The 23974-nt window shown below is 42.0% G+C and overlaps 2 protein-coding genes across 3 annotated transcripts; both read left to right on the top strand.

Annotated features, from left to right (window-relative positions):
• Positions 1-1381: 1381 nt before the first annotated feature.
• On the top strand, positions 1382-13074 carry LOC128441785 (dysbindin). 2 transcript variants are annotated; one of them, XM_053423872.1, is made up of 4 exons: positions 1382-1925; positions 10169-10318; positions 10508-10657; positions 11146-13074. In XM_053423872.1, the coding sequence occupies exons 1-4, from the start codon at positions 1883-1885 to the stop codon at positions 11445-11447; spliced, it is 645 nt and encodes a 214-aa protein (XP_053279847.1). In that variant the 5' UTR covers positions 1382-1882; the 3' UTR covers positions 11448-13074. The 2 variants fall into 2 exon arrangements, with proteins under 2 accessions (XP_053279847.1, XP_053279848.1); XM_053423873.1 differs by lacking the exon at positions 1382-1925 and adding an exon at positions 8158-8296.
• A 1497-nt stretch (positions 13075-14571) lies between these two features.
• Positions 14572-23206, top strand: LOC128441924 (cadherin-like protein 26). Its single transcript, XM_053424050.1, has 20 exons — positions 14572-14596; positions 14654-14784; positions 15645-15704; positions 15797-15892; positions 16002-16154; positions 16258-16396; positions 16806-16975; positions 17082-17210; positions 17308-17493; positions 17611-17882; positions 18065-18207; positions 18318-18548; positions 18637-18858; positions 18951-19075; positions 19199-19273; positions 19753-19818; positions 20005-20076; positions 20457-20495; positions 20590-20673; positions 20995-23206. The coding sequence occupies exons 1-20, from the start codon at positions 14572-14574 to the stop codon at positions 21217-21219; spliced, it is 2643 nt and encodes an 880-aa protein (XP_053280025.1). The 3' UTR covers positions 21220-23206.
• The last annotated feature ends 768 nt before the right edge of the window (positions 23207-23974 follow it).

The following is a 23974-nucleotide window of genomic DNA, read 5'->3' as shown; positions in this document are numbered from 1 at the left end:
AACAGTACAGAAGTTACGCAATTCTTTGTATTGAATTTCACAAATGATATGCAGGCAAACCGCAAATGATTTACTGTGCCACAAACTCTACAAAGCCTCATGAGTGGAAACATCAGGGGCAGAGTCGGCTTTCGTTGCTATTTATACATAATTAATGTCTTACTCTTTAATACGCTGCTAAAGACTAAAGGTCATTAATAAAGGGCAAAGGGGTTTCTCAGCTTTTAATTAGCTGCCAAGGCTGCAACCGTAAATGTTAATAACCTGTGGATGCTTCCACCAGAAGGGGCCAAATTGTCAATGCTACTGCATTCAAGTGCTTTCTGAACAGACAGAGCAACGCTGGGGGAGAATTTACACCAGAAAAATTGATTTTGGGACCAACCTATCTCCCAATACAATAATTACCTCTATTAATTAAATCCATTTATACATTTTTAATGATATCTAATTGAATTTGTAATTTAATTAGAAGATCATTTGGTTTATGACCAAAATACTACTGACATTCTGTCCAGACTTGGCTAATACGAATCATTAACTGTTGGCACCTGAGGTAATATTCAATCTGGTAAAGATAAGCTGCTTAAAGGGACAGTTCACCTAAAAATGAATCTACTCACCACTATGCTGGTGAGTGTTTGAGTCCTCAAAACACTTCAGGGGTAAAGATGGTTGCAGCTAAATCCAATGGACATTAAGGCTGTGATCCGCACACTTCAATTGCATTGGATTTGGCTGCAACACTGTTTACCACCTGAAACTCCAAAAGTGTTTTGTGGACTCAAACACTTCACCCATCAATCCATCGGCATAGTGGTGAGTAGGTAATGAGTGAATTTCATTTTGGGGTGAACTATCCCTTTAAGATTGTTGAGCATTAGCGTGCCGCTGTTAGCGTTCAGCCCAAAGCTTCACTGTGCCTTACAGCCTCTAGGGATCAGAAGAATGTGCTCCTCTGTTGCAATGATTTTGACCTTTTTGTTCTTCCTTTCTTTCTCTGTTGAGTTCCCATACTATGGGAATTGCTAAACCAGAAACCCCTATTGAAATGTCATAATGTTAAAATAGAATACAAATTAAAGGAAAAGTGCAAAAAAGCAAACATGAAATAAGTCTATGTAAAAATTAACTATAGGATCCATTACATGTTTTTTGTAATATATAGTAGGTGATAAGCGTCAGTTTTGTAAATGCATCTTAATTTAAAGCATCACTTCTTCGTTCACAGTAAATCACTTTAAACCTTTTTTAAACAAAGTGATCAGATAAATAAACTGATGACGTGAATAGGGTTGAGATGGGTGGAGTTTAATCCTGGTACTCTCCTCAATATTATGTAAAAAGCCTCTATGCTTCCTGATCCTGCTGACCCCCTCGTTGTCACAAGATGGTACAGGCCAGAGTGCAGTAGCCCACTATGAGGCTCTCCCCCCGTCCCTAAGCTGCACAGCTCCCTACAACCCTAGAGTGAGCCTGTCTGATAGAGAGCGCAAGACAGAGTGTGTGTCTGTGTGTGAGTGTGTGTGTGATCACAGAGGCAGCCGCCGAGATGAGAGTGTGAAGCAGTGAGAGGGAAAACCCTAGAAAGAACAGCAGAGGCAATCAGAAAGAGGGAGAGGACGTCAGCAAAAAAAAAGACAGAGCAGAGCAGAGGACACTGAGGAGGAGAGAATCAGGGGGGGGCGGATAAAGGACCATGTGAATCTACCATCTTTAGACCAGGTCCCAAAGTCAACAGAGGCAATGACTAGATGACCGACCACCACAGACACACACCAGCATCCTGTCCTGGAGCCTCGACAGGGAGGGACTAGAGACTTCCACACACACTCCAGGGGTAAACACGCGCTCTTCAACCAATCCCCACATCCACTGGATCATGTCGTCCACCGGGTCGACCAACCACAACAAGCGACTGGCATGTAAGTAACCAACACTGACCAGAAATGTAGCCCAGGAGAAAGTGGCGCCGAGTAGACCTGCAGTGCTGCAACTTTATGACCTGGAGCGGGAAACACTCTGTTGTATCTCTCAGTCATTCATCACATGAACTGGTCTCTTTGGGGTTCAAAGGAAAATGTCAGATTGCATGGGATGGGGAAGCATATTGAATTGTGCAGAGCAGATACATTCTACTGGTTGAGCTCCATATCAGCTCATTATTCATTATTCAGAGCAAGAAAACAGTAACGGGCTAGTTCATCTAATAACCGTTAATAGAGAGGCGGTGGACTAGTGGCAGAAACTTGGACTATGGGCAGAAAAGGTCTCTGGTTCGACTCCACGGAGAAACAACAAAAAGACGAACCTGGATGGATCTGTCCAAAAATCCAAGAGGATTCTCCCTACCCTGTCTAGTGCTCCTGAGCAAGGCACCTTACTCACCTTACTAACCCTAACCCAATATCTGCTCCCCGTGCTCACTGCTCTGTGTGTCCTGCACCAGATGGGTTAAAAGCAGAGGTTAAATTTCCCTACCTGCATGAGTGTGCCTGTGCATGTCTGTGCATGTGTTTGGGACATATAAATGTATCTTAATCTTAATACGCAATGGTCGGTTTATGCTTTGTCACTTCCTTTTAAGATTTTTGTAAGTTCTCAGAAATCTGCCCTGAAGGTATAATTAAAATATTACTAAACTACAACCTAAAATAACACATTAATTTAATCACGTTGCATCCTGTTCCAGCCCTGAACCCTCATTAGCAGCTCATGCAAAGGTCCAACTGTCCAAAGTGATAACAGCAACCATTCACGCCTTTCTCGTTTTAGCCATAATTAGCCCGACGTGCTTAATGGAGATCCGACGCCGTTGAGCCAGATGAGGTGTAATTACAGCGAAGGGACAACTGCTGCTTCCTCGAGTCCGACTAAAATATCTGAAGAAGGTCTGTACTTAGCAACGCTAACTGCTACCTGCTTGACAGAGAAACGCTGACTTGCTGTCTAAACTGAACAAATGACCCCAGGAGAGCTGCGGCTTTAATGAATAAGTCTCTCCGTGGGTGCGTGTGAGTGTTAATGTACAGAGAGCAGAGGCGCTGCACTACAGATGAGCCCTGTGCAAACTACTCAAAGCCCTGTTTTGATTGACCCTAATGGGGAGCATTGGGCCCGGCTGGAGGTCATCCTCGCATTTAGCCACGAGTGAAGTGCCTTAATGGCTTCGGGAATGGGAATGGGAATATCCTGGGAATACACAATCTGATCAGACACTTAGAGAGTGGTTGGTCGGACAAGGTTCAAGGCATGAGCGCAGCATTGGGATCGTGTAGGAACCTGAGGATGATGACGGGGGAACTGATGGAACAGATACAGTCTTTCAGGATAGAGAGGAGTGGATAAGTAACCACATTGAATTTTGAATAATTTCATGTAAGTATTTATTGTTCAAGGATTATAAGGCTGAGCTTCCAGCAGTATGACGACGATGATGAGGATGAGGACGATGATGGTGGGGGTGGGTGCTGTGGCAAGAGGCCGGACGTGGTTTCACAAGTGAATTGTCTGGGTTTATTTTCTACTGTGTGTGACGGGAGTGGGAAGGCACTTCGGGGGGGGTTGTGGTGCAGTGATCTCACCCATAAATGATTTATGCTCCATGGACTGCTCTGTCTAGCCCGGCAAGAGGAAAAGTGATCGGCTCTGTAAATAATAGCTGCAATACCTGAGAGTGATTTGGCTGTTTACGACCGGGGAGCTGGGTGACACCATCTTTGAGTCCCAGCGGGGGACGACCGGGCTGAAAGGGGAGTTTTGAGATAGATGAGCTGTCACATGTGAGTGGTCACAGAGCGCAAACGGCCCTTCTGGCTCCATCTCAAACACGTAAACACCAAGAATCTCTGTTCTCTAAAAAAAAACAGAAGGATTAAGATGCATTTATTTATTCATCCCAAACACATGCACAGTCATGCAAAGGCACACTCATGCAGGTAGGGAAATTTAATCTCTGCTTTTGACCCATCTTGTGCAGTACACACAGAGCAGTGAGCAGCCGCGTACAGGCGCTCGGGGAGCAGATGTTGGGGGAGTAAGGTGCCTTGCTCAGGGGCACTAGACAGGGTAGGGAGACTCTTGGATTTTTGGACAGATCAATCCAGGTTCGTCTTTTGTTGTCTCTCCGTGGAGTCGAACCAGAGACGAACCAGAGACCTTCTCTGCCCATAGTCCAAGTTTCTGCCACTAGACCACCGCCTCTCCTTTTGGTCATGGGACTTCTTTCCACTAGCCACAAGGGGATGGACGGCCCAAACCATGTGACTCCTTGGTTCAAAAGGAACATTTGTTCCCTGGTTCCAGTGCCGTTCCCAGGACTCTTGATATATGACTGCACCATTAAAGCTTTTTACGACATACGTATTGATTTAGAGGTTAATGTTTTCATCTTAGAGAAGGTGCTGGTACAGTAGCCAGAAATTCATACTGGGGCAAAATTACACAACACGAGGAACGGACGTGTCATTTTTCACACTTGTAGTTGAAAACAAAGACCAGCACTGTGTTTTATCAGGAGCAGAGTAGTGGACGTGGTTAAAGGATCAGACCCTGGAATAAGAGCCAGAAGGATGAAAGAATCATGTGCTTCAGCTCAACTGTCACCTCTGGCCTCAGAGCACCCACCCCCACCCCGTGTCTAATTCTTGTGTTAGATTCTTTTTGCATAAAAGACACGATACGATTTCATGTGATATTGAACCCGCTTAAATTATTTCTCCAACATCTGCATTCGCCCTGACAAACAGCTTACAAACCAAATATGCATAGAGTCACTGAACCTCGTATTTTTTCCGTGCAAGGCTAAGCTGAGGAAAAGCCTCATTCAGTTAAGCTTAGCCTCAAATCACTGACACTTCATTTGATTTAACAGGAGTAAGGCACAGCAAGCTCAGATTGCATAACACCACATCCTCCTTTTCTCTGACAAACACCTTTCTTTACTCATTTACTTGAAGAAGTGCATATGCATGTAATACACAATGTATACTACAACATGCATGCATCCATAGTCAGTACAACACACAACAACATGCATGCATCCATCTTCACCTCAGTACACTATCCACACTGCCACATGCATGCATGCACACACATTACAATCAAGGCTGTAAGCTGCAAAGTCATGCTCTACAATGAGGTGGGAGTCCCATGTTACAGTTGAGGGGTTGTAGCTGCATTATGTAACAGTAAGCCCCAGGTAATTGTGGTTTAGTGTGTGTGTGTGTGTGTGTGTGTGTGTGTGTGTGTGTTTAACTCCCTATTATTACTGTATACTGTTCAGACTTGCATTATGTGTTATGGAGTTTCAGCAGGTTTGCTCTAAAAAACACTGTAAAGCTAAACTGAGTCATCGGCCTTTAACATTTGTCTTTATGTCTTCATGCAAACTGAAGTAACCCCTCTTCTATACTAAGCTAAGCTAGAATCTATAGGCTACATTAAAGGAGACGTGTGATGCTGTTTCAGGTTTCCTCTCCTTCTCTTGTTGTATAGCAGGTTTCAATGTGTGTAAAAGGTCAACAAAGTCTTGCAGTATACTCTACTTACAGAAAACACTGCTCCTACTCAGTCATCCGGCCGATACTTCCAGCGATTCTTGAAGTCATGTGACATCACAAATCCCTACATCTTGCAACATACACGGCTAAAGGCTGGTCCAGCGTGCACCCTAACAAAGCCGGGAGTAGCAGACCAATATTTACTTCCTGCGCTGAACGCGGTTAGCTAATCACAACAGAGTGGGCTAGACGATCCATCAGAGGAGACTGGGCCAAACCAGGAGGGGAGCCCAAAAGAGACAGGAGCTAAAAACCAAGCATTTCAGAAAGAGGCTGAAAAAAAGCAGCTGCAGCAATGGACAGACTCAGGAAAGTGATTAGAGCATTTTAACCTTTCAAGTAGTAGCTCAAATTAAAATGATGAACCCTAATACGAGCATTATATGTGTTATTTGATGGAGTGTCTCAGTATTTCATTGGATTATTGTGGCAAAAAAAAAAAAGGGCTAGGGTTAGGGTTTAAAAAAGTTGTTGCTCTGTTTGGAGATGTAATATTCCCATAATTACTATCTAACCTGAGAAGGGTTCTTTAAGTGTCGGTCTCTTCTGGGCCAAAAGCATGATCATATTAACCTTCCCTAAAATGACACTGATAGCTTGTTACATCCTGTTCCTTTATAGTATTTGTCCAATTAAAGCTGAGCCACTATATGCAAATCCACGTCTGCCAAACTCTGGATATAGCTCCACCTTTTAAAGACATTGTGTGAGGCTACATGTTGAAGTGTCCTCAGGAGTTTGTAATATGCAAATAATGCATTGCTTTGATGGGAGTATTCTTACCCTGACTGGCAGCAGTGAAAGGGCTTGTCAGACATTATTTTGAAGGCGTAAAGGTTGTGTTAAAGGACAGGTTTGACAGGGGAATATTCCCACAGATTGAAGCTGAGACATTACATCACCTTTAGGGTGAGAACCTACACTAATTCCATCGTACAACATCAGATATTAATTTAATTTGAGGAGTAAAAACAGGTTCAGTGCAAAAGCCCTTACCCGTCAAAAGATTCGCTTTCTTGGGCTGTGTGCACTTTCAAAAGGTTCATAAAAAAAAAGTGGGCCCTGAAGTGAAACTCAATTTCTGATTCCTGGATCGTGTTATACAGAGGTGAGGGTAATAACACTGCTCCTGTGTCCCAGGGTAGCCAGTAGAAAAGTGGGTTTGAGATGTGAGACACTGCCAGAACCAGTTTTTTGTTCAGTAGTTGTCCTGAATTTTGAATCCAAGCTTTTCGATTCAGATCATATTGTTTTTTTCAGTTCCATCAGTAACTGTGCCGTGATGTGTGTTGGTGCCGCGACAGTAAATCAAAGATATGAAAGCTGGTCCTCTCCTGCTCCTTTTCCCTCCTTACATGAGCTATGTCTCTTTATATCCGGAGGCCATCACATCCCAGGGACAAAGCAGCAGTCACAGCTGTTTTCTGTTCATTGACCCATCTACAGAAAATCTCTTCCACTTGACCTGTGTTTCATAGAATAAATGAGGGGGACGCGTTGACCTAAGAAGTAAATGAGTTGCACCTTTTAACACCATCACATTTTAATCACTGACCCTTCCACTAACTTGTCTCGAACACGACTGTCACAGTTTTGCTGCCAGCGTTCATTCATATTGTTATTACCAAGGAGGTTATGTATACGCTTGGCCTATTGGTTTAATAGTTAACAGGATTATCGATTAAATTAAAGTGATTGGTGGACGGATGCGGCCTGAGCATGGCAACTAAGAACCCAGTGCATTTTGGCGCGGATGAGAATAAGATGTGGATCCTGGGATAAAAAATACAAAAAGGTTATCAGACCACTTCCTTTTTGTCTTTTACATTTTTACTATTAGAACCTAATAATCATCTGTAGCATTGTTCAGCCCTATGTGCTCCACTGAGTTTCCGTATGTTTTATTATCAAAGTCTTAATATAAAGGTGGACAAAATGTCTCCACTTGCTCCCTCAATCCAGAAGAGAAGCTAAAATATCCGGAACCTTTTTTTTAATTGCATAGATAACTTATTACAACTTACTGGAAAAACAAACACTTGAAGATACATCGGTTTCATAAGAACAACCTAAAATGAAAGATATATATATATGACCTCATTGAAGGTCACGTCATCTATCTTTTATAAACAGTCTGTGTTTATAATGCTGCTAATTTTCCAAAAATATGTTTGGCCTTTATCGACTGCCTCTGAGAGACTGTAATTGAAGTATGAGTAAGAAGTGTAATATCGTCTGTCAACAGCAAAGGATTCCCGTGTGGAGGTTGTCAACACCTCCGGGTCTCACAGAGCGTGGCGGTAAAATAATATCTGTAGCCGGTTTGCATGGAGACCTCCAACTTGTCTTCCCCAGCAGGGTTCATTTGGATGAGTCAGCCTTTCACATACATGTGTTTCTCCCACGCAGGGGCAGATCGTGTGTGTGTGTTGGTCGGGTTTGTCCACTGGCTCGGTCAGGTTAAGCAGTAAAATATGATTTTTAGATGACGAGAGAAGGGGAGAGAACGAGAGAGAGAGAGAGAGAGAGAGAGAGAGAGAGAGAGAGAGAGCGAGAGAGCGAGAGAGAGGGAACTTATTCAGCCAGTAGGCAAAGCTGAGGTTTACGTAAGCTGTGCAGTTTCATCATCATCATCAGAAGCCTCGTCATTGCCTATTTTAGCTGGTTTGTGTGTCTCAGTCTTTCCGCTGCTGTTAAATGATCATGGACACGAGCCGGGGACATCGAGGTGGCAGGTAGAGGCCGTCGCTCTCATGAGTAGATCTGGGGTCCATGCATTCCATCCACTGTTTTTACTATTTCAGGAGAATATAGACAAACATGTGGGTGACAAACGGGAAGCAGAGAATACTTGTTGGGCAGAGAATACTTGTTTTGATGATGATGATGATGATGATGATGATGATGCAAAGCTTCATTGGAACCCAGGGTGTCTCTTTCATTTGCCTCAGACCAGTGCAGTGACACAGTTACAGTAACTCTCCAGTGTTGTAAGATCTGATCTGACAAGGACCTGTCAGATCAGCTCTTCTCCTTTGCAGTAATATAAATCTTTTTAGTATTGAAAATTCGACGGCACATTGAAGCGAGTGCAGTATGAAACAATCAAGATCAGCTGCTTGTGCAGAAGGTGTGAGAACGTCTCATTTGATATTATTATAATTCCAAGAAACTAGATGAAGCAAATCAATCCGTCAGAAACTCCTCATGACCCCAAACTGTTCACTTCTTCTATTCATCCAGCTTCTCTAGTAATCAGCGGCAGTTCATAGTTCACATTTAACAACACTGTGAGCTTTTTATACCTATTCCCAGTTACTTCACCAACATCAGCAGCGAGAGGTTTCCTGCCTCCACAGTCGGCTGAATGACAAAAGAAAGGTCCAGGCATTAGTGCACAACAGTGGACACACACGCATCCAGTGCAGTGAAGGAGTGACTGACAGAATGACTGGCTGGTCCTCTGGGGTGGAAACTGTCTGTACAGGGAGGCTGCGCGACACAGATGTGTTTTCATACAGGAGAGAAGCAGCACTCGATAGATCAGAATGTCAATGAAGGGAAACACGGGACCCATCTGCAAGCGTGGCGTAAACATGTTGGTCATGGAGGGTTGTCACATGTTCGCAAACAGATTTATGTGCAGATAAACACACACAGTTTATACGACCACATTTCACAGAGACATGAATGTACAAGCACGGACATAAAAACACTGGTGACGTGAGTCAGAGTGTCAGCTCACACAGCCCAATGGGAGAAGAGACAATGTGAGCTGAGGAGGTTACACAACCACCGGGTCGACCTGACAGAGGTCACAGACCTGGGAACTGATGCTCTATTGATTTTAATGTCTATTCACGCCCAGAAAATAAAAAAACAGTCCAGCAATGCGACACGTAACCAGTTTGAGGTTTGCAAAGTGGCACGCAAACAGCAAGAATGGAGTGCATGCTCATCCAAGTAATTCAGTGAGGAACGCGTCAAATGTTTATGCTAACCACACTCCAAGCCGGTGGCAACACACTGACAGACGGTTAAAAGCCGTATCTGAGAACAACAATTGTTTTGGCAAAATATTGGCAACACCTTAATCTGATACATATTCATCTTTAGGCGCAAACTCTTTCTGTACTTATTCATCAGATAATTGTGGGATATGACGGGATTTGTTCTCATGAATTTAAATAGCAACAGCACAATGAGAATACACCAACTTGTGGTCCATAAACCAATCTTTCTGGCCATTGTTCCCTGTTTCACCCACTGGTTCCCATCAGAGGTTAGTTAACAGCTCAAGAAACAAAAATTAGCACTTAACCCTAACATCTACATCTCAATTAAGACTTTTATCAATATTTCTTTTTTCTCTTAAAGGTATTTCAGGGAATTATATCACAACAAAGAGCCACTGACACAAATCAGTCATTATGTATTTCATGTTCGGTTAAAGTTTTCCTAACCAAAGACTATTTCAATCTGAAAACTAAGAAACAAGTCCTTGTGTGTCAGGCAGAATAAGTCAGATCCTTTTTTGAGGAAACATTTAATAAAGACACAGTAAACTGCATTAATCGTTCATGTTTTAATGTTGTTTTATTGATCAGCGGAGACAGACAACTCTCAGCGGTTGTTGGATAACGATTCCACCGTGCAGCTGAAGATGAGGGAGCGACAGCGTTTCTTTGAGGAGGTCTACCAGCACGATGTCGATAACTACTTGCCCTCTGCTCACTTGCAGATCGACAGCAGGAAACGTGAGCGACAATCCTCTTATTTCAACACAGTGGCATGAATGATTAAATGTAAAGTGGGCATGACATATTTTTGTTTGCTGATCGACAACTGTTTTGCCATCGTTCAACTTTTCAAGAAACAAAGGTGCCATTCAAGATATGTGACGTGTTGTGTTAATGCCATGTGCACTGCTCTGCTCATGTGCACAGCTCCAATGGGCAGTATCTCATCTATGGAAGTGAATGTGGATGTCCTGGAGCAGATGGACTTGATGGATGTATCTGACCAGGAGGCTCTAGATGTGTTTCTAAACTCGGGCTCTGGAGCAGAGGATGGAGCGCTGGCTTCCCCACTGCCAGGTGCACAGGTTTCTTCAAAACGTACTTCAGCCATAAGTCTATTAAACAGAGTTTAAGCTTTTAATAGAATTCAAATTGAATTAAAATTCATGAAATGCCCAGACATAATAAGACAGATGAGGTTTAAAAGTTTCAGGGTTAAATTAATCAAAGTCGCATTCCTATCCTTCTGGTGATCACTTTTTTTCTTTTGACTAATGGAAAAACATTTAAAGATCATATCTGGTTTCTTATTTATTCAGGTGAGGATAAAAGGCATTGAGATGGTTTGTATTTTTGTATTTAGTTCATTGAGCAATACATCCTTCGGGTTTACCACTGTTATTGATTGCGCTGATGTGAAAATTACCCTTAGAGATCATATCTGTGGTTTATCAAAACTGTAAATCAACACCTGACAGCCTGCGGCAAAACAGGGAACCACTGATTGACTATTCCTGAGATGACTAACGCTGGCAAGTGCTGACACCTTCTACTTTTGTTCACAGAGTGTGAGGATGACGACGAAGAGGAGGAGGATGAAGACGCAGAGGTGGTCTACAGGGAGCGTGCGCCTTTGAAACGGCAAAACGAAGTCCACCGCGGCACCAAGTCTCGCATGTCGTCCACATCGTCTGGTTCCAGTGACACCAGTGGGGCCGGAGAGGACACGCCTGTGATCCAGTCTGACGATGAGGAAGTCCACGCGGACACTCTGCTGCTGACCTCTGCTCCCCAAACCAGGGATGAAGAAACAGAGGAGGAAGATGAGGAGGAAAGAGGCCTTGCGAGAGAGGGCAGAGGAGTCTGACATCCTTCAATCTGAGTGTCTACATTTGCGTTCCTTTCTTTTGGGGAGAACCTAAGCATGGTTGACCTGGCTTTGATTCAATGTGTCTTCTGTACAACTCAAAATCATCTATGTTCCCCGAGTACCTCTTAAATACTCTGTGTTTGTGGAAATCAGAATGATTTGTGCCATCTGGCAATTTATATACATGAGTCAGATCACTCCCATGCACTTACATGTTCTGGCCAAGATAATTTTCAGTTGAATTTTGGCTCCTCTTGCTGTCTCCCCTCCTCCTCTCCATTTTTTTTTCACGACTTCAGAGGAACAGGCTCAGAGCGGCCGTGTGAAGCCCGAAGGTGCCTGCGCTCGAACTTTATGGGCAAATCGCAATTGAAAGAACTTAAAGCCGAGGGAAGCCATATAGTATTCACTGAACAAATGCAGACATGTACAAAATAGCACTTTAAGAATTATTAAGGCTGCTGCGCACATGAGGATTTTCAACTCTTAATCAATTTTAAAAAACGATTTGAAATCTTATAATCTTCAGAACACTAGATGACTTGGCCAGACCATCAGACCACACCATCACCATTTGTAGGAAACGATATTAAAGCGGCGATTCCAGAGACTTGAAATCTCACAGACACTTCAGGAAGAAACATGGAGGAGGAATTTTCATTGTGATTATTTGCATTTAGATTACGTTTAGATTGCATTTAGAGATGCTGGCACGGTCCAATCGAACTGTGGTCGATCTTTTTATTTGTCTGCAAGTGGAAAATGGCTTTGTGCCATAGCATTTAGATTCCAAACCCTAGACTGCGTGTAAAGATAGACGACGTATCTCCATTTCCTCCTTAACCTTATCCAGAAATGAAGCCAAAATGTCCCAGATATGATCTCTGCCATCTTGCGTATTTTGGAGCCAAATGGTGGATGAAACCACCGCAGTGATGAGGTGTCATTAGATCAATGTATTTGATGTCTACTTTTACTTTTTAGTTTGGTCCAGGTCCAGGTTTATGGTTGAGGATCTGTCATGTCATCCATCTTTGTTGATGGTTTATGCCTCAAGCTGACAGCTCCGTACCACACAGCCAAGAGGTCAAACTGTGCAGGGACCATTCATCGTCCCATTGTGTTTTCAGATGATCAACATGAGGCAGAAATGAGTAAAATCAAACAAAAAGTTCCTTTTCCTCTACTTACCATTAATCGTTTGCCATGTGCATGTGCAGACAGTTTATAGTATCATCAAAGGAGCTGTGATGTAAATGCATGCTGTATTTGTTCTTGTAAATTAGTATTTCATAGTTTTTCAAACCTGTACCTACAAAGTGTTGCATTACGGAACGTATCAGCACCTGAAGCCAAGTTACTCCTCTCGTCCACGTGAGACGTAGTCTGACAGTTGAGTGTTTGTCATGTAGAGAGTGAGGGATTTCCTTGTTTATGCCGTCTACAACATGTGTGTTTGTGTTGGTGTGTCAGGGTGTGGGCGTGTGGATGTGTGCGGTAGATGTGGACCATCAACCTTACAAGACAACCATTTTGCAGTGTTATTAATGTTGTGCATCTCTTACCCAATCCCACATCTTGCTATGGACTGAATAAAAATAAGGCAGAAGTTAAACCTGTTGAATTTGGTGTATGTGGTTTTCTGTCTTTCTTTTCCTCACTGGTTATGGTTTCTAAACCTCCTTCAGAGCAGTTAAAAATTAAACGTGACATAAAAAGGAATGCTAAGCATGCCTACAAAAATAGAGCTCTCCAAACTCTGAGTTTAAATAACAACCACATCACTTCCCATGTCAACATTTAAAAGTCATGAAAATGCAGAGTTGAGGAACTTTGGCCCAGGACCATTAAAACATACAGCTTGTTGACCCCAGTCTTACTCTGCTTTCGAACAACTGAACACCAGCGTGACCGATCCAACAATATCCTCAAAGTCAACATTAGTTGATCCCTCCTTTCTAGTTCTACCTGTTTGTCACCCTTCAGTTTTTAAACATCACTGTAGCTCGAGTCAACTTCCGCTTATATGTCATCTCTGACATAACACCTTCAAAGCTCAGAGAGCGTGTTCTCATTTACTCATTACCAGTGATGCCGGTAATGCGCTACTTAGTAACGCGTTACTCTAATCTGACCACTTTTTTCAGTAACGAGTAATCTAACGCGTTACTATTTCCAAACCAGTAATCAGATTAAAGTTACTTGTCCAAGTCACCTTGCGTTACTATTTCGGTATTTGTGGTTAGCCCGCTGGGCACGTCCTGCGGCTGGGGGAGCAGTCGCCCCGTCGCCCTCCTCACCACGCCGCCGGAGGCTCGGTGTGCGGCACGCCTCGACGTTTTTTTAGGGGGGGAGGTGCTCATCCGCGGTGCGGGGGCTTTCCTTCTAGTATGCCGCGGGGCGGTGTCCGTCGGCGCTGCGGAAGGCGGGGACCGGTTGGAGGGGACCGGGTACGGCGGTCGGCGGCAGCGACTCTGGACGCGTGTCGGCCCCGTCAGATCACCTCAGCTACAGCGCCCGTTGGGGGAACCCTCCGTTCGCGCGGGGGGGGGGACCTCCGGCGGTGTCTAATAAAGTTAGTGTTGGCAAAACCGGTTGTCATTTTTATGTTGAGGCGGCGGGGGTGTTGTCGGCAGCTGCTGAATGTAACTAATAAAGTAACTTGTAATCTAACTTAGTTACTTTTAAAATCAAGTAACTTGTAATCTAACTTAGTTACTTTTTCAAAGTAACTATGGCAACACTGCTCATTACCCACATAACCACAGTCTCTGTTGTTAGACAGTCTTAAGTAAAATCACTATAGCTGTCACAATAGAAAAACTTGTACAAACTCTTCCTGTATTCAAAAGTAAGATTCTTAATCTCTTAATTATGGCAGTTAACGCATTACATTTTTGTGTGTGTGTAAGTATGTGTGTGTGTGGGGGGGGCAAACAATTGCCTGAACTGCAGATAATTAACCGTTGCTTGGAGTATAAGGGTGAAGTTGTACCACCTCATTGTGAAACAAATCAATAGAGCCTTTAGGGTGGAGTAAGAGTTCATTTTGCTGCCAAGAATTTTATTTCAGTTTCCCTCGCGTCTAACACCTGCGGAATATTTAAAAAACACTTTTATGATGTCCCCTAAGGGTCTAAGTGTAGGTATAGAAAAAAACACAAGGTATCACGTTGCACAGCTGCATGCATGAACAACGTCAGCCAACCCGCTGCCTGCAGGTATTGTGGGCTGTCGCACTCTAACTCGAGCTGTATTGACTCTTTCTGAGCACTCCCATAGAGCACATTGGACAGAGTGGATCACGATGAGGACTTTTTCCCTGCTTCTGCTGGTAAGTTAAGTTGGGTAAAAGATTTGGTTCACAATGAACACGATGAACAATGTGAATGTTTGATTTTATGGCAAACTTGAAAACTTAGAAATGATAACACCTGTAATTAGTATCTAATTGTTGACTCAACTTTATTGTCATTGCACAGTACAAGTACTTATACAACGAAATTCAGTTTAGCATCTAACCAGAAGTGCAAAAAAAGGCAGTAAAAGTGCAGAGTATTGTGCTTATTTAAAGTGGAATGCAAATAAATATAAAAGATATGTACAGTAAGAAATATATATGCATAGTACAGTATTAACAGGTATTGTTTGATATAAGAACTATGTGCAAGATAAATATATAAAAATATATAAATATGAATATACTAAAGGCGGGATAATACAGTAGTAAAAAAAGTAACAGTGTAGTGCAAATGTTCAGTGGTTGGAGGAGGGTGTGTGTTATAAAATAAAAATAAATACTTTATAAAAATATTATACCATGAAATGCAAGTTGTGGACATGGTAATATTATGAATGCAGCTTTTCTATTTTTTTTTTTTACAGTTTTTGGTTTTGTTTTACACTTATTGCAAATGACTGGTGACTTTACCTTTAACTTGAATGGTGAACTCAATTCACTGGTCTTCTTCTTTTTTCGCTTTGGTTTCCCATCACAGTCTAAAGTCATAGAGCTTAGATGAAGTGGAAACCGTGTTTGTTGCCCATATGTTTATGTGAATGTGGTTCTACACGTTGTGGACATATCTACATAGATAACAAAATACAGTGGATACAATGCAGGGGGTGTTGGAGAGATAGTGATAGATCAAAGGAGTTATATTGGATCACTTTGCACTTTTCCTGTCATTGTAGGTTGCATTAGCAGCCCTGGCAGAGTCTGGCCATGGGAAGCACACGAAGCGTGCTAAGCGGGTAACTACTTTGCGTTTGGAATTGTAAACTTCATCTAAAATGGTTTGATGTGAGCAAAAATAATAACAGCTATGAACTTGACTAATCCACAGGAGCTTTTGCTGCGTTCCAAAAGAAGGTGGGTTTTGTCTACGATCGATCTAAGAGAGGAAGATCCTGTCATGGGGGAAAAAACACTTGTGTCAAAGGTGAAGACTTTTTTTTGTAGATGAAATTACCAAACACTGTGGCAGCGACTTCTTGTCCGGCTCAAACATGCAAACAATATCAACTCAGTTGTTTGTGTTTGGACTCTAGATGTATAATGACAAGAAAACACACGACGAGCATGACTCACAGTTCCATCTCAGTGGAAAGGGTGTGGATGATGGCTTTTTTAAAATCGATCCAAAAGACGGCAGGGTGTTTCTCTTAAAAAAAATTGACAGAGAGGAAACCCCCCATTTCGAGGTGAGTTGCACACTGGAACACCAGTGCTCTGACAGTAGATACACTTTCATTGATTTTTTTGTAACCCCTGGATATCATCTTTCATGTGTTCTTTTACTCACAGATGAAGTTTGAAATCTTAACGGACGGCGTTGCAATAGACGATCCCCTAACTATAGTTGTAGATATAGAGGACATCAATGACAATGCACCTATTTTTAAGAATCTTCCCCTGATTTTCAATGTAAAGGAGAACACAAAGGGTGAGTATGCAGTTGTGCATGACTCATAGTGTATGCATGTTTTCTTCTTGCAGTCACTGTTATCACACATAAAACTAGAAGGGTGCTCGTAGAGTGCAAACCTCTGCCAAGGCTAACGCCCTATCTCACCACGTTAAAGAACAAAATCCTTAATCCATTTGTCACGATCCATTTCAAAAGTTAATGGGTTCTTCCTTGGGTTGTGCTCCCACCCCTCTAGAGTTATCCTGTTGATATGGCTATAAAAATAGTTCCCACAGAGTCTAGATCAAACGGAGATGTGAGATAATTATCATTTCTGTTCAATAATCCAATCTGGTCTTTATCTTTTAGCCTGTCTCGCCCTCACTTCCTACTTTTATTTAACATTTTAATTATTTTGTGCTTCCTTTTCCTCAATGTCCTCAAGGGATCTTGCCAGTGGAGCTGGACGTTTGTGACAAGGATCAGGAGGACACGCCTAACTCTAAAGTCACCATCCGTATGCTTAAACAGGAACCGGCAGAGCCCAAGATTGAGTTGAAACAGCTCAATAACACAAGGGCCCAGCTCACATTTAAAGGATGTTTTGACTACGATGTGAGGCTCAATGACCTACTTTAGGCAGCTGGATATAAACAGGCTTACACATTCATACAGATTTTTCAAAATGATGTTTGTAAAATATCATACACATCTGTTACAGAAAATCAAGACATATAAAGTTACGGTTGAAGCAAAAGATCATGGGAAAGGATTTTTATCCTCCACTGCTGTTGTTACTCTCAATGTTGTTGACACAAACACCCATCCACCAAAGTTCAAGAACAAAAAGGTAAGGATTATCATCATCCTCATCCTAATTATTATTATTAAAGTTTATCTTTGGGCTGACATATGATTTTAAAGATAAATCTGTCCTGTCTGTGCAGTTCTATGGTGAGGTGTTTGAATCACAGCTCAAAAAGAACGTCTTGAGAGTCGAAGTAGAAGACAAAGACACTATGAACACTCCTGGATGGCGGGCCAAATATTTCTTTGTTGACAAAAAAGAGGAAGAATTTTTCCAAATTGAAACTGACCCCAAAACAAATGAAGGTATTCTGCACTTCATTAAGGTAATTCAGCTCATCTCAATCCATTAGAAACCTTGTCTATTCCCAATGGATCAAGTCAAGAATGTTTCATGAATATACCTTGTAACAGTATTGATCTAAACCTGCATGTCTTTCCAGGAAAAGCATTATGAGAGGACAATTAATATAACCTTGGAGATCGGAGTAGAGAACGAAGAACCCCTTTTCGTTTGTGCAGACAAATCAACCGGCACCGTCACACTTCCACCTATAGATAAAATCTACGTCACAATAAAAATGTTTGAAGTCAATGACGCACCGCAGTTTGAGCAAGAGAAAATTGAAGTGTACCTAAAGGAAGAGGAGGAGCCGCAGGAGTTTTCTTTCAAACCAACGGTTACTGATCCGGACTCTGACATAGAAAACATCAGGTTGGTGCCAAATAAGTTTAAATCTGCTAAAATTGTTTCCACATTTTACATCAAGCACAATCTTTCAAGCAGCTCCTTTCTCGTTGGAGGTTTTATTTCATTTTTGCGTCGGCTGTTTGTCAGAAACGTCATCGACCTAATATGTTCTGCTCCACTCTCAAATATCTCCTCTCTGTGATCAGGTTTGTGCTAACAGAAGATCCAGCGGGTTGGCTGACCGTTGACCCGATTACAGGAAAAGTCAGATCGGTGAAGAAAATGGACAGAGAATCACCCTTTGTTGAGAAGGGCATTTACAAAGCAGTCATCTGCGCAATTGATGACGGTATGAAAGAGCTCTACTTTGTATTGTAATCAAACACAAGCTGTAGAATAGGGTTCATTTGTAAACTGGATTCTTAAGGTGATAGTTTTTCCATTGCCTTGGATACCAAGGTGAACCTCCAGCCAACAGTACATGCTCGCTGCTGTTCCGCCTGGGGGATGTCAATGACAACAAGCCAAAGCTGGCAAGCAAAAGTGTCATTATGTGTGGAAACAAGGGCAACAAGGCCATGGTGCCTGTCATAGACCCAGATGATCCTCCATACAGTGGGCCCTTTGCCTTTTCTCTGGGAGGTGATGACACAAATCTGGAGCAACAATGGAAACTAGACCCTGATGTCGGTTAGTATGTAGCTTTACACCCACGTCAAATAAAATACATTGTTACAACCAAAAATACACTATTTAACTTTCTTGACGTCTTCTCCAGGTATGGAAGGCGGCCTTGTTAGCCTGACGCCACTTGCTTATGGCAACTACTCTGTGCCACTGAAGATTGAGGACCAACAGGGAATGGGCGCACAAGATACAGTCAATGTGATAGTGTGCGACTGTGGAGAAGCAGACGTTTGCCCAGCCAGAGGGCCGCTATCAACCAGCCTCGGGGCCGCTGGTGTTGGATTGATTATTTTGGGATTGCTCATATTTTTATGTGAGTATAGAGCAGTCAAAGAAAACATTAACGAAACCACTAAGTTCCTGCTGAATAAACTAACAGTGACTTATTTTGATGTGTGTCTGCAGTGCTGCTACTCGTCTTTATATGTCAGTATGGACAAGGGGCGATGAAACACATCACCCTCCCGTACGATGAGGGCAACCAGACCCTTATGAAGTACAACGAAGAAGGAGGCGGCGCTGCAAGCACAGTGAGTTGGTTGTGTGCTATGTTCAACTTCGTGGGAGTAAGGCAGTGACACTATATGCTATATTTCTACCCAGTTTGAGGGGGTCTGCACTGTTATTTAATGTGTTTTCTTCCTATCTTCCAGGCTATGCCCACTATGCCCTGGCTATCTTCAAATGGTGTAACTGTGACAGACAGCCTGAAACAGGCCAGTGGGCAGGTACGCCTGATACCCCCCCCCCCCCCCCCCACACTCACCTCTCGTTCCACTTTATTGTGGTTGACCTTTTGAGAGACAGGTTTTTCGTGTTAGCGTGGATTCAATTTTAGGGTGGGTCTAAAGTCAGGTGTCTAAAAAACCTAAGTAGGCAAACTACAAGAAAACAGAGTAGAAAACACAAGTCTTAACCGTGATGGTAAATTTCTGACAGCTCTAATCCAGCTGCTTTTCTTTGTATATCTAACTAAGCCTATGGGATAGATGCAGATGTGTGATTTACTATGGAGGTTCAATGTGGTTGACATATGTATCACTCTAATTACAGGGTTTGTGTGGATTGTGTGACAAGTAGCTCACAGGGTGAAGTTTAACAGTATAGCTAGATACCAGACATTTTAAGTAACCTGGAGAACCTGCAAGGAGGGACTGCTTACACATTTTAAAGGGGTCTGCTAAACACATTTTCTCTGCTCAAATAGATAAACAGAGAGGATCAGGTCATGATCAAGAATGTGGGTAAATACAACACTGCAGGGTCCATCATGGTGAGTAATAAATAGTTTTCTGGGTTTGAGAGTCTATAAAACAAAGACTTGTGACCTGTGGATTTACAGTTCACAACTTGTTGAAATGTGGATTTCTGATTAAACGTCTGTAGCTGTAACAGGCGTTGTTCTTGTCCTACTACGCTCCTCCACCCCCGAGTTAACCTTAATGTGTGTCACTGACAGAGTCATTCTAACATGAGCGCAATGGAAATGCATCAGTGGGAAAATCGCAGATTTCTTGGAGGTCAGAGCATGGTGAGTGCACACTTTGATTTATTAATTTGTGTTATGATTAACAATTCGCTGTCTCTGGTCATTATATATATATATATATATATATATATATATATATATACTTCTGTTTACGCACAGACTTGTTTCACCGTTTTAAGAGAGTAAAATGAATCACTTGATTGGGAAACTAATCAACTTTGATGTCTCAACTGGTCGTATTGGTGTTTAAGCACAGAACCAGGAAACTCATTCCTTAAAATATGTTTTGGAAGATTTTGTAATGCGCTCGATCCAGAGGCAACTGTCCTAAAAACATTTACAGAAAGAGAGCGACAAAACGATTGTGAAGGCAGAAGGTAGAACAATGAATATGCTTTGTACTTGTTTTCATCCTTTTTTAGAACTTATCAAGGAAAACAAGCAGGAGCAACAGCTACCGGGTAAGTGGTGCTCTTTAATGATGGAACTTCATTTCATAAGTAGGCAAAAATGTAATGTCTTTGACTTGTTAACAAAGCATTTGAAAAAACCCAGGTACCCATGAAGGGAGGCTCCAGCAGGTACATGCAGTCTTTCAGCATGCGGTCAAATATATTCCTTCCTGATCTCATCGAAAGGGTAAGATCACACAGAGCTGAACGCCAGGCATCCTCTCTTAATGCTTTCATAAGGCACTTGTCTTAACTGATTATCAAATTCAACAAGCTGTACAGGTTGCAGAGCACTGACTGATGGTAGGGACACAACAATGATTTAGTGAATGAGAATAAATTCAATAACAAGGATATGCAGGACATGGATGAGAACGAAATCCCTATGATGTTTTACTACCTTTGCCTTAAGCAATGTAAGAAAGAGCCACACTGAGTGGCTTTGCACATTCATTCAGGTCTTTTTGACAAACTGACCCAGAAAATCAATTTTTACTAAATTCCACAGAAAGTCTACCTGGTTGATGGAGACATTATCGACCACCCGATGCATCAGCCCTTTGAATATGACTACGAGGGTCAGAACAGCGAATGCCAGTCACTGGATAAGCTGTCCCTCAGCAACCTGGGAGATGATACAGAGTTTCTGAATGATTTAGGGCCAAAGTTCATGACCTTGGGCAACATCTGTCACCAAACAACATGTGCCCCAGACAACAACACACAGATTTGAGGGTCAAAGCTGGAATATGAGATTTACGAGTAAGGCACTCTTCTTTACCCTGCACGCTAGCATGGCGTGTGTTTGTGTTCCACACACACAGACCGCCAACAACGCAGGGGCGGACTTTCACCAAACTTCAAAGAAATACTTCTTGGGAGAGTATCTCCAGGTGAATCGTTGTTGGAGCAGATCAGTCAAAGGTCAAGGTCAAGTTCGACAAAATTATGGCGCATAAGGACACATTTCCTAACATAACTCTCTGAATAATAGTACAAAATATTATTTTGATCAGAATATGATTCCCCATCCTGTGATGTCATTTGATAGGTTTCATGAAGAAGTCAGAAAATGACATCATGAGTAGTTCATTCTAGCTGTTGTTCATTTTTTCGAGCTTTCCCTTCATCCTGTAGGACTATAGACATGACAGGAGGCTTGTATCGATAGAAAATGAATTCATAATCATATGGTAGGAATGACGTCATTATGACGACACTATGAAGTCAGAAAATAACGTGATATAGTGTAGTAACACATTCATTTTTGCAAAACAATAACATAAGAAACAGGAATCACACAAATGTACATACGGTGCATGTTCATGGTAAGCATCGCCCCTTTCAGTGTTTTCCGTGCCTTGTTTGTGACAATGATTAAGATCTGGATGGATATTAATATATTAAATACCGCAAAGTTTAGATTTTGTACTTTTACATTATGCACTTGAACAGCTTACCTGCAGTTTGGGCACCTCCAAGCAAATTACACATTTGATGATTTATGAAATGAAAGGAAATAAATACACGATAAGAAAATACACGTTAGAATAAGCATCTCCTTTAACAGTAATGCACTGTTTCTGCAGTCCTAAAATACGTCTTCCTCGTACTGTACCACCTTGGTTTTGTGCCCAAACTTTTGCAAATGCCACACTTAGTTTCACTTCTAATTATGTTAAAGCTGTTTTAATGTCTGTGTGGTTTAAATGTGGCATTTGCACCGGGGTCCTTTAAACTGCACTCAACTGTATTTTTACAGATCCAAATATTTTATCGTGAAATGATATGAAACAAGGATTTTGTGTCATAGGCTTTACTTTGCTTCGTTGAAGATTGATTGAATGCAGTGAAATAATTGTCATGCTCTGGTGATCTTGAATCTGTATATTTGGAAAGTTACTGGGTGTGTTGGCTTTTTTGTTTTTTTGGTACTTTGCTGCAATGAGTGTGTTGAAACGCCTCAGTGCAAACCTGTGTTTCTATCTCTGGTGGTTTTGTCAGTATTGTTATTTTAATTTTTTACTACAATAATAAAACCCTAATAGAAGGTTAACTGTGGATACTGGGAATAGTTATGGTGCAAGCAATGTTTTATTTCTGGAAGTGATTTATTTCCTAGAGCACCATTTTATAAGAGTTTCTTGTTTGTGACGCACCAGCAGAGATTTGACTGGTTCCAAGCTCCTGACTACACGGCCAAAAGGGCAAACTGTGCAGGGACCATTCATCGTCCCATTGTGTTTTCAAAATATCTACATGAGGCAGAAATTTGTAAAATCAAACAAAAAGCTCCTTTTCCTCTACTTACCATTAATCGTTTGCCGTGTGCATTGTAGCTGTGAATGTAAATGCATGCTCTTTTTGTTCTTGTCAATGAGTATTTCATAGTTTTTCAAACCTGTACCTACAAAGTCTTGCATTACGGAACTTATCAGCACCTGAAGCCAAGTTACTCCTCTCGTCCACGTGAGACGTAATCTGACGGTTGAGTGTTTGTCACGTTGAGAGTGAGGGATTTCCTTGTTTATGCTGTGTACAACATGTGTGTTTGTGTGGGTGTGTCAGGGTGTGGGTGTGTGGATGTGTACGGTAGCTGTGGACCATCAACATTAAAAGACAACTATTTTGCAGTGTTATTAATGTTGTGCATCTCTTGGCCCACTCCTACATCTTGCTATGGACTGAATAAAAATAAGGCAGGAGTTAAACCAGTTGAATTCGGTGTGGTTTTCTGTCTTTCTTTTCCTCACTGGTTATGGTTTCTAAACCTCCTTCAGAGCAGTTAAAATTTAATTGTGACATAAAAAGGAATGCTAAACATGCCTGCAAAAATAGAGCTCTCCAAACTCCAAGTTTAAATAATAATCACATCACTTCCCATGTCAACATGTAAAAGTCCTGAAAATGTAGAGTTGAGGAACTCTGTCCCAGGACAATTGAAACACACAGTTTGTGGACCCCAGTCTTACTCTGCTTTCGAAACAACGTAACACCAGCGTGACCGATCAAACAATATCCTGAAAGTCAACATTAGTTGATCCCTCCTTTCTAGTTCTAACTGTTTGTCACCCTTCAGTTTTCAAACATCACTGTAGCTCGAGTCAACTTCCGCTTTTATGTCATCTGTGAAATAACACCTTCAAAGCTCAGAGAGCGTGTTCTCATCTACTCATTACCCACATAACCACAGTCTGTTGCTAGACTGTCTTAAGTAAAATCATTATAGCTGTCACAATAGACAAATTTACATTTTTTGTGTGTGTGCAGATAATGCAGATAATTAACTGTTGCTTGGAGTAAAAAGTTAAGTTGGACCACCTGATTGTGAAACGAAAAACAATAGAGCCTCACTGTGACGGTTAAACCTATAAGGTGGAGTAAGATTTCATTTCGCTGCCAAGATTTTTATTTCGGTTTCCCTCGCATCTAGCTACCGCAGAATATAAAAAAAACACTTTTATGATGTCCCCGAACCAACAGAGCGA

The sequence above is a fragment of the Pleuronectes platessa genome, chromosome 6 (assembly GCF_947347685.1).
Source record: "Pleuronectes platessa chromosome 6, fPlePla1.1, whole genome shotgun sequence".
In the NCBI taxonomy this organism is placed as follows: Eukaryota; Metazoa; Chordata; class Actinopteri; order Pleuronectiformes; family Pleuronectidae; genus Pleuronectes; species Pleuronectes platessa.
The sequence above is the reverse complement of the archived record's forward strand: the minus strand, read 5'-3'. Positions and strand labels throughout refer to the sequence as shown.

What these genes read in the sequence shown, in the direction of transcription:
- LOC128441924 (XM_053424050.1), top strand. Translation starts at nt 14,572, where the DNA reads ATGTCCCCTAAGGGTCTAAGTGTAG. An exon ending in TCTGACATAGAAAACATCAG is followed by an intron (nt 17,883 to 18,064) that starts GTTGGTGCCAAA and finishes CTCTGTGATCAG; the next exon opens with GTTTGTGCTAACAGAAGATC. An exon ending in CATCTGCGCAATTGATGACG is followed by an intron (nt 18,208 to 18,317) that starts GTATGAAAGAGC and finishes TTGGATACCAAG; the next exon opens with GTGAACCTCCAGCCAACAGT.
- LOC128441785 (XM_053423872.1), top strand. Translation starts at nt 1,883, where the DNA reads ATGTCGTCCACCGGGTCGACCAACCACAACAAGCGACTGGCAT. An exon ending in CCACAACAAGCGACTGGCAT is followed by an intron (nt 1,926 to 10,168) that starts GTAAGTAACCAA and finishes TTTATTGATCAG; the next exon opens with CGGAGACAGACAACTCTCAG. An exon ending in GCTGGCTTCCCCACTGCCAG is followed by an intron (nt 10,658 to 11,145) that starts GTGCACAGGTTT and finishes TTTTGTTCACAG; the next exon opens with AGTGTGAGGATGACGACGAA.